Raw genomic sequence first — 10,171 nt, forward strand, 5'->3', positions numbered from 1 at the left:
TTGGGGTCAGGAACAATATATCTGGTATATCAATGAAACCAACAACTTTCAAGGGTTCTAACCTATAAGACAAAAATTTATGTAGAATCTAAAGTGTCCTATAGGTAGGCTTGTCATGTTATAACCTGGAGAAGATTAATGTGTTTAAATTTACCGATAAAGTCTGAGATAAAATAGCCATAATTTGTCTCATCTGTTCTAGATTCTTGTGTCTTAACTACTTTACATGATGTAAAAAGCAAGAATCCTGGTTTGCTCAAATGCATATCAGAGAGAAGAGTAAACAGAACAGAGATGAACAGGTAAGAAAAGCCATGTCAATCTTGTATTTCATGTCAGCACCACTTATTAAGGAATTCATATATTGTCCAGATGTTGTTGGCTATATTTCAGAGGAAAGAACTGGTAAAACCATCTCTGAGTATTTCTTGTCTAAGAAAATATCCTTATGAAATTCACGTGGTTGCCATATGTCGACAGGGAACTTGGGAGACACACACACAAACTCACATGACTACCTACAGGTAAACATGGGACCAATTACAACTATTTTATCTTTTTTAATTATCAAAATTCAAAAGGTTCCACATTAAATATGACCTTACTTCTTTTTCTAATGTCTTGTTATAGAAGAGCAGAGATATCCTTTGAATATCTTCAGACTTAAGCCATTGCCTGGGAGACAAAAAGAAAGATCATACAGAGAATTATAACTCTTAGCTGCCAGCATTTTTTTGTTTTGTTTTTTGGAAGAGCAGTAATGGAAAAATCTTTCTACAATGGAAGGAAATGAAACAGTCTAGAGATGTCTGTGTTATGGGCAAGCCATATCCCCTCTTGGCAGGGAAGGCAGGGAGTAGGAACTGAAGACAGAATTCTTAGCACTCTCATCAATGGGCAACAGGCCCCGGGATTATTTTACAGGAATATTTTACTTAATGGGAATAAAAGCCATTAACATTTGAAATGTAAAGTCTCCATCTTCAGAGTAATATGAAGAATCTTTACTGGCAAAAAGATCTTCAGATGGCATATTTTATGATGAAAGGCTGAAGTGAAAAATTGCAGTATATTGTTATAAGGGGCACTTATCTATTCTGAATGCTCACAACACCACTTATGAAAGCAACTGCTTTGTATGTAGCTACCTGATGCTATGAAGACATTTATGAAACAGGCCTCATAATGGGATCCCAAGGTTATATGCTAGTCAGTGAAGACCCACCAGAAAGCATGAGGTGCAAATTTCACACTTAAATGAAATTAGCATGCTAAGCTTCCCATAAAGATGAAACCCTAATAAATAAAAAATTATTATGTTTTAAGATGTCTCCCACTGATTTTAAGAGTCTCCCACCCTCCCCAGACTGCAAATGCATTTGGGGATGGATGGCAGGTGCTCCTGTGTGCAGACTTCTTTATATAGGCTGTGTGCTCCATTCTCTGTGGTTCTAACTGCAGAATTGTATCTACACTGCAGAATTAATGCAGCCTGACACCACTTTAACTGCTGTGCCCCAATACTGTGGAATTCTGGGATTTGTACTTTTTTGAAATATTTAGCCTTCTCTGTCAGAGAGCTCTGATGCTACAACAAACTACAAATTCCAGGATTCCACTGGATGGAGCCACGACTCAGTTGATGTGGAGTAAAATTGCATTAATTCTCTGGTGTAGCAGCACCCTATGAAACTGGGACATGCATTCAGGACATCCCTAACAATGATGAGGATAAAGCAGCCCATTCTACAGAGTGTTATGTGCCAGTCTTAGAGCCATTTGGCCAGAATACTTGTCTTCCCATTTAAAACACATTTCCTAGGTCAGTGGTACTCATTTTTTTTACCCTTTGGATGCCCTTTACATCTACATGCAGATGTCATGCCACCATGATGTAGTATATGAATAAAAATATTTTGTTTATTTCGTATATGTATTTTCATTTGCACATTCATGTATATTCATATTTTAACATTTTATAAGGAAATAACATCATTTAAATTAGAACAGCTTTATTTAGGCATATTCAATATTTAACTCAACGCATGTATAGTTTTTACACATAAAAAGTTTTGGAAGAGGAGGAGGAGGATGGATCAGAGCCTCCATGTCTTGAGATTCCACCCCGCCGTTTGAGAATCATTGCCCAAGGTCACTAAATATTAATCCCTTCTCCCATAGTCATTCCCATAACATGCCTTAATGGGCTCTTTTATGTCATTTTATAATATGAATGATATGGGGACAATCAGATAGGAACTTTCAAATAGTTCCTTCAGTCCCAGCAAATGAAGTTATACCAGAGGACCTTTAGGTGCCTCAAATGGCTACTACTCTGATTCTATCATATGAACAGCAGTGGTACAGAGGCAGCTTTATGTGTAAACATACTTTTGAGCATTTATTCCATCAATTGCTCGAATCATCCTTTCATTCAGTTCCTCTTCAAACTTTTTCTTCTGAGACTTTGTTCTGTAGAGGACAAAAGAAGGCAGGAAAAGAGTGAGTATCCAGGATGGGATGGGGGACTAGCTAAAATATGGGATTAATTAGAGCAAAGTCCAAGAGATGAGAAAACAAAAACAAAATTTCCACTCCTATTTTCTTCAGGAGCTTCCCCATAAATGGGTCTGCACCTAACATCTGACTTTTACAATATAAATGACTTGCTGCTGACACATCCTAGACAGACATAATGTACAGCTGCCATCAGGTGGCTTGATTAGGATCTAGATTAGAACCAACTGAACCAAGAAGATTATAAGGCTGCCTCAAGTAAAAGTAAACATGTGATCACAAATATTGCTAGTTATGAATAAGAAAAAACAATGACAACAATGCTGTGTTATCACATCACACTGAAGTTTGTAAGAAGTACTGTATATACTCATGTAATTTTAGTCAAAAAATTGTCCCAAAAAACCTAAGCCTTTATTGTGAGCACAAACAGTGATGTCTGCATGGCCACACATTACTGCAGCCTGCCCCCTAGCCTTCTCAGTCCAATGCTGGACTTGGAAGGCAGTGTCCCCCCCGCCACAAGGCCTTCCAAGTCCAACGCCAGACTCGGAAGGCAGCTGCCCCAAAAAGGCTTTCCAAGTTCAACGTGGTGGTAACTGCCACATCAGATTCAGAAGGCATCCTTCTCTCCAGTTCTACCACTCCACCAGGTGACACCCCATTATGGGGTGTTACCCAATGCAGTCTGTATCCCCCGTACCCACTAGTGATGCCACTGCTGTCCATTAGTACCCCTCTCATATAACCTGCTTCAAATCTACACCTTCAGATCACACCCCCAGATTTCCCTTTACATGTGTTCAGGCCAGAGCCATGTTTAAATACATGAAGCTGTCATTATATCTATTGTATGTAGGTCTGCTTTGAAGCAGTGATTTGAAGCTAGAGAAAACATAAATTGGGAAGGATTCTAGCAGCAAATCTGCACTACAGAGTAAACTATAGTAAAATATTATTCACACACATACACACTCAGAAAGAGAGACAGAGAGAGATGGTAATGACTGTAGCCCACTGCAGAAATCTCTAACAAAAAATTTTCAGCACTCTCATCAAACAATTCCCAGAGTTTTCTGGGGGGAGTCCAGTGTCTTCCAGGGTTCTCCACCCTCTGAGAAATTGGTGAAGTGTTGCCATCATCCCTACTGCCCATAACCTGAAAAAGTCACTTTTCAAAGCTCTAAAATTTCTTTGCTTCTCTGCCTGTGACCCAAACATCTACCGAGGAACAAGCAAGACTTTCTCATTCTCAGTCTCTAAACCAAAAGATAACAAGGAGAAGTAAAAGAGAAAAGGTGTTAGAAAGCAGCATGAAAGGTGTGAAAATGAAAGATGCTGTCATACAAGGTCTAGTCAAGAATGGCCTTTACCAGAGGAAAGATGTAGCTGGGATGGAAATGATAGTTTTCCTTTAAAAGACATTCATCATGTTTCTTGAACTGTCACTGAAGAAGAAGAGTTACACTTGCCTGTCAGTGTCTACCTAAAGAGAAACAGGAAGCATAGTGTAGTGGTTTAAGTGTTGGACTATGACTCTTGAGACCAGGGTTTGAATTCTAACTTAGCCATGGAAACCCATTGGGTGATCTTGGGCAACTCACATATTCTCAGCGTCTGAGGGTGGCAATGGCAAACCCCTTCTGAAGAAACATGCCAAGAAAACCCCATAATAGAGTTGCCATAAGAGTTGTCAAAAGTTGGAAACAACTTGAAAGCATACAACAACAAACCTAAAGAGAAGATGAGATTACTTCTATTGAAAGGAGCAGTAATGATCAATGTAAACCAAAGCACAGGCTTTTCCTTTACTATTGGTCCATAACAGACCCTAAGTTACTAGAAGTATCTGATCTTCTAAAACAATCAATATGCTCATAGTTTTCTTCCACTTGCAGTGAAATAAATTCAGGATAGTGCACAATTTATATGATTGAAAAATTGATAGTTTGTCTGGGATTAAAGCTCCAGATGGGATCAAATTGAGGAGTGAGAAAAGGCTCAGATTAATAGAGAGGCTAAAGGACATGAAGCCCAGAATAGGGGTAGGGGGAACAGAAAAAAGGGAGGTGGCAATGAGGCTTAAGAAGACTTAGGGGATGGGACAAGAAAGGACTTCCACAGCATTAAAAAAACAGGGATGTCCTATGTTGGAAGAAGGAATGCTAGTTGCCAGGGATAAAGTAATGAGGGACACCAGAAGAGGAGATGCTCCACTCCGCGTAAGCAGTGGCCTGAAAGCAAGAGCCTTGTGTTACCTAAATTGCAGGGGGTCCCAAGAGGGTACCCACAGATTGCATCCAACTGGGAAGTTGATTTAGCACTATAAGAATTAGAGAGGGGGCTTTGGTAATATGAAGCTAGGATCTTAAGCCTTTGTATACTGGTGCCAAACTAAACAGAAGTTCTGTCTGGTTTCAAACTAGACCAAATTGCTATTGTCCAGGCACATGTATTTATAACAAGAAATGGGTCCTGGGACAGTGTTTCAAGAGTTAAATGGTTTTTCCAGAAGTTAAATGACTTTCCCAGGAGGGAAGAATGGAATGAGAAATGCAAGAATGACTGGACAATCACCGTGAATGTCCTCAAACGAAACAGTTTCATTCCCAGAAGGAAACCCCCTTTGTCTGTTGCATGCAAGCAATCACCAGGTCAAGGTACCACCATCACACTCCTTGGTGAAGGGATTACCCTGATTCCGATCTTGGGTGATCCCATCATGGCTAAGTGCCTTGGCTTCCCTCATGCTGAGCTATCCAGATTTCCTAATATGGTATGGCTGTTTTCCTGTGCTAGGCTGTATCTGCCAGTAACATCCCTTTTTGATATTAATCAGATATAAACCAATAAGGGATGACTGAGGGTTGGATCCTAAGGTAACATTTGTGAAACAAATGATTGATAGAGCAGTAGAAGGAGAAGCCAAGAAGACAGTAGAACTGTTAGACAGCTAAATATATGTACTAAAACCAAGAGGCACTGTATATTGGTAGCCAGAAGGAAGGGAATTAAGAAGGGAAGGAACCAAGGGGCCACAAGGCTGCTGGGTAAAAAAAAAAAATCTGGCATGTATTCTGATGGAGGATTTTTCCTACTTTTGGCTTTTATGGTTCCTGAAGCACTGTGAATGTCACCTATCAGTGTGAAATAACCAATCAATTCTTTGGCTACACACTTCTTTGTTTTGTTGTTGTGTGCCGTCAAGTCATTTCCAATTTATGGTAACCCTGTTAGAATACAAAATATTTTGTATTCTGATGGCCTATTAGCACCAAAATGACAACGCCCATTTGCAAGGAGATGTTTATTATTTCAATAGCAATCCTAATAGCTGTTTAAAATTACCCTAGTGAACTGAACAACTGTTCAGATGGATTTGGGACTGCTGGTTAAAGGAAGTGGGCTATTCTATTGTGGAATTAATGTTAAAAAACTAACACATACCTTTCTCTACAGCGCTGGAAATTATACTGACCCATAGGCATATCCTAAAAAAGAATAAAAGCAAATATTATCCAACTACTCAGTCTTACAAAATATTTTTGATTTTGAATATATAAGGTGTAGTACATTACAAACCAAGAGTCAGTGTACAATTAGTTTGCACCTCCCATGCAAACTAAAACACATGACAAAATTGCCATTAAAGGACCAGAGCTGTACCCAAGCCATGCAATCACCTTTGTGTCTAAGCAGAGATAGGTCCCACTGAATTCTATAGGCTTTTCTCCTTCATAAGTGCATGTAAGACTGGTAGTTTTAACTGCATGAGCTATTTGAAAGCAAACTGACACAAGCCTGACAAATTAATGAGTTGTGGATAATGGGATAAGGACAGCTCTTGTGGATCAGAGCAAATGTTCATCTAGAGCAGCACCCTGCTTCTTTTAGTGACCAAGTTGTTATTTTGGATTAATCTGCATTGTAGAAATAATACAATTTGACACTTCTTTAATTGCCATGGCTCAATGCTATGAAATTCTGAGATTTGGAATTTTGTGAAATACTTAGCCTTCTCTCTCAGAGAACTCTGCTGCCACAAGAAACTGCAACTCCAGAATTCAACAATATTGAGTGTTGGCAGCTAAAGTGGTGTCAAACTGCATTTTAGCTCCTTCTTGCAGGACATGAAAGCAGAAACCACCCACAGTTCCTCTTCCAGCAACCAGTAGAAGTGCATGTTGTTTTAGTATCTAGTAGCATTGTTTGGGACTCTAAGGAAGACATTTCTTTTCCTTTCCACTCTCATAAAACCTTCCCAAATCATACAGGTAGGCTAATTTCTGTCCCCTTAGGACCCAGCTACACCCCCACTCCTACACTGCTGAAATTCTGCAGCAAACAGGAAAAACTACTTTAAAAGTTTATTTTGAAAGGGAATATTCAGTTTGCTACCAATTTCAGCAGCATATTGGGGTGGGGGTGGCTGAGGCTCACAACAATGGCTTTGTAGAGGTGCATACCAATTGTGGGACACATACTTCCATTCATGCTTCACTACAGAGTGCTAAAGGACTCAGGACCCAAACCTGGCAAGTTTATTACTGCATGACAGTGGAGCTAGTGAAGGAAGTCTAGAGATCTGGGAAGAGAAAATATATGATTTTTTTCTTTTCTCTCTTTCTGAACCTCACTATATAATGCAAGTATTCAAGGATACTATAAGCTGTCTAGAATTTGGCTAAACCAATTCTCTACTCTATAGTTTCCTCCTGTTTCTCAGTTTTTATATAATCCTGCAACCCAACTGCCCTTAAGATTTTATAATTCCCAGAAACCAGTGCTGTTGGATGTTTATGAAAGACATATATTTTCTTAATGTAGAAATAAAAGCATTTCTACATATCTAGGGATGTGCAAGAAATCAGTGTTTTGGGTAGCCTTTCATTTTGTTTTCAGACAGATAGGCCTGGATGGGCCCAGCCACATTTGATACTGGATGGAAGAATTTATCATAGTCAAAGTTCGCATCGGAGTCCTATAAAGACAAGCCAACTACTTGCCAATAACACTTCTGCTTTCTATTATTTGTGTCTCCTATATACCAGTGGGTCCAAAACATCCTTAGAGGTACTTCCAGTATGTTAATTTAACAAAAGCATTAGTAAATATGAAAGAGCCCTAGTGGTGCAGTGGTTAAATGCCTGTACTACAGCCACTTACTCAAAACCATAAGGTTGCAAGTTCAGTACTAGCCAGAGCTCAAGCTTGACTCAAGCTTGCATCCTTCCGAGGTTGCTAAAATGAGGACCCAGGTTGTTGGGGGCAATTAGCTTACAATTGTAAACTGCTTAGACACTGCTAGTTCAGTATGAAGCGGTATATAAATGAAGCTGTTTTATTGTTTGGTAAATGGTTTGGAATATGGTAACAAAATAAAATATCTTAATAAGAATATTTGCTTCTCTTAAAAAAAATCCAGTAATTGAAAGGATCTAGAAAGCCCATACCATGGTGCTGATCTTGCCATTTTCAGTAATCATGCTGTCTCGATGGTGTAAGTGAGCAAATGGCTTGGCAGCTCCCCAAGACTCCAAATACCTAGTCATACGAACAGATGCTCTCATTTTAGCTCCATCCAGTGTATTACGAGGTCGGAAATGATGCTGTGGACTTCGTTTTTCTTCCTAGTTAGAATGTAAATTGGACACAAAAGAGATGACAAAAACATTGATTTTGTGCATCATTTGCTATTTTCCATATCTTATTCCAGCTCTGCTCATTGCTTTTTCAGTGGGGTAGCAGTGAAAGACCAAAGCACTGAAAATTTTATTGACTTATCCTCCTGGCTTATGAGATTTTAAGCAGGCATATTTCCTGTGTGCAGAAAGGCTATAAGCTTTTTTTGTGAAAAATCCCCAATGATTTTCTCAGGATATCCTCGTCTACATTTTTTCTGTCATCTTCTCAGAACACAAGTATGTACCCAACCCCCCAAAATACTACAATGCTGTGTAGCTTCAATTTTGTAACAGAAAGATTCAAATGCTCCAAAATCAAAAATGATGTGCGTATGAATGTTAGATGCTCATTGCTATTTTTCTTGCAGAATCCAGGTAACAAAGACAAAATGATCTCAAATATATAGGAAAAAACATTGCTCTTTTGGTGTTTGTACTATTTTTAAACACAAGAGACTATGTACAAAAAACAAAAGATGTACTACTAACCTTAGGATTGATTATAAAGTAGGTTTTCACATTATGTTCCTTGAGATATGGATCCCTTGCATCTCCATCGCCATCTTCCACTTTGTAAGCTCCATTCAAGTGAGCCAAGGTGACTGAAGTAATGTGAACACGGCTGAAATTATGGTTTATTTTAAAATGACCATTACACAACATTTAGAAGGCAACATTGCTTTTTCACTGTTTGCTTTGGTACTGAGAAATATCTGCCACAACTGTAGAAGCATAATGAAATGTACATAAATAAAATGGAAAAATATATATAAAAATGTTTTTAATGGATGCAGCTTTTCTGCTAAACAAAACAAAAGCAGAGAGCTCTGCCTTCTTTCTACCTCTATTATTTCAGAAAAACACCGACTTCCCTAACAGAAGACACACCTCAGTTTCTTATATGTCCCAAATATATGTCCAAATATTCTTGTGGACAGTTAGACTCCAATATACACAAGAAGCTCTGCTACCTCTAATAGTTTTTCCATTCAATTAACCAGCGGGTAGCTCCACAAGCTGTTCCCTCTACTTATTTACTACACACGTTTCAACACGTACATCCTTCTCTTTCTCAAGAAGAAGTGAAAGCTGTTTCTATTTCATAGATGCTCCACTGTCTAAGCAGCTTAAGATAGCTAGATCTGTACGTCCAACAGCAGAATAGTTCTCATGTGTCTCCAAACACAATTTATTTTCTGTCAAATGTGAGATATCTATGTGTTCAGGTTGCTGTTATGCCATACATAAAATGATGATGGATCAGAACAACTCAATAAGGAAATGTGCATGAATTGTGTTAGCAGACACAAGTGAGCTGTAGTCCTGTTGGTTTCAGCTGGAGAGTTGAGCACATGCACAATTATCTCTCCTTGAAATCTGACTGAAAAGCACGAGTAGCTCATGGACCTAGTGGGGTCACCTCAAACTATGATGGTAGAATGATGCCTGGAATTTATAAGGGACAATCATGTATATTAATAATACATATTTTTCCCTGTGAGCCAAGGCAGACAGGCAGGCAACATCATTGGCTTGCCTGATGCATAGAGAGCCCCGTAGTCTTAAAAAACTGCACAGTAGTTTTGCCTTCTGATCATCCTCTGTTCCCCCCACTAGCACCACTACTTTCTGACATGCTCTATATGCTTATTTATATGTATGTGTGGGCGGAAATCAAAATACATGCTAAATGGAAATCGGTCTTACCCAGGAACTCCTCCAGCTTCCATGTGATTGGCCAGTGTAACATCATGTGACCATACATCATACTGCCATTTTTGTAGTCCAATCACACCACAGAGAACGTTTCCCGAGTGCACTCCTACTCGCATATTAATATCAACTCCAGTTGCGTCTCTGACCTTCCTGTTATTGAGAAATAATTATCACAGGTATTATTCTTTGGACTATTAAAGACCAAACAGAATTATGTGTCGTTTTCACACAATTATTATATTTATCCACTGCTT

General features: G+C 38.9%; 2 protein-coding genes across 2 annotated transcripts in view; both read right to left on the reverse strand.

The window, feature by feature from the left end:
- The window catches only part of MTRR (5-methyltetrahydrofolate-homocysteine methyltransferase reductase), a 328,893-nt gene that overhangs the window by 106,664 nt on the left and 212,058 nt on the right, over positions 1-10,171 (reverse strand). The gene's annotated exons all lie outside the window — the stretch shown is intronic.
- Positions 1-10,171, reverse strand: part of ADCY2 (adenylate cyclase 2) — a 149,046-nt gene that overhangs the window by 51,218 nt on the left and 87,657 nt on the right. Inside the window, exons 8-13 of the mRNA XM_042465160.1 lie at positions 9,909-10,067; positions 8,691-8,823; positions 7,971-8,147; positions 5,965-6,008; positions 2,392-2,472; positions 606-675 (exon numbers count right to left, since the gene is read on the reverse strand). Of these exons, the coding sequence (XP_042321094.1) occupies positions 606-675; positions 2,392-2,472; positions 5,965-6,008; positions 7,971-8,147; positions 8,691-8,823; positions 9,909-10,067 (664 nt within the window). The remainder of the gene's footprint in view (positions 1-605; positions 676-2,391; positions 2,473-5,964; positions 6,009-7,970; positions 8,148-8,690; positions 8,824-9,908; positions 10,068-10,171) is intronic.

The sequence above is a fragment of the Sceloporus undulatus genome, chromosome 4, assembly GCF_019175285.1.
Source record: "Sceloporus undulatus isolate JIND9_A2432 ecotype Alabama chromosome 4, SceUnd_v1.1, whole genome shotgun sequence".
NCBI classification, from domain to species: domain Eukaryota; kingdom Metazoa; phylum Chordata; class Lepidosauria; order Squamata; family Phrynosomatidae; genus Sceloporus; species Sceloporus undulatus.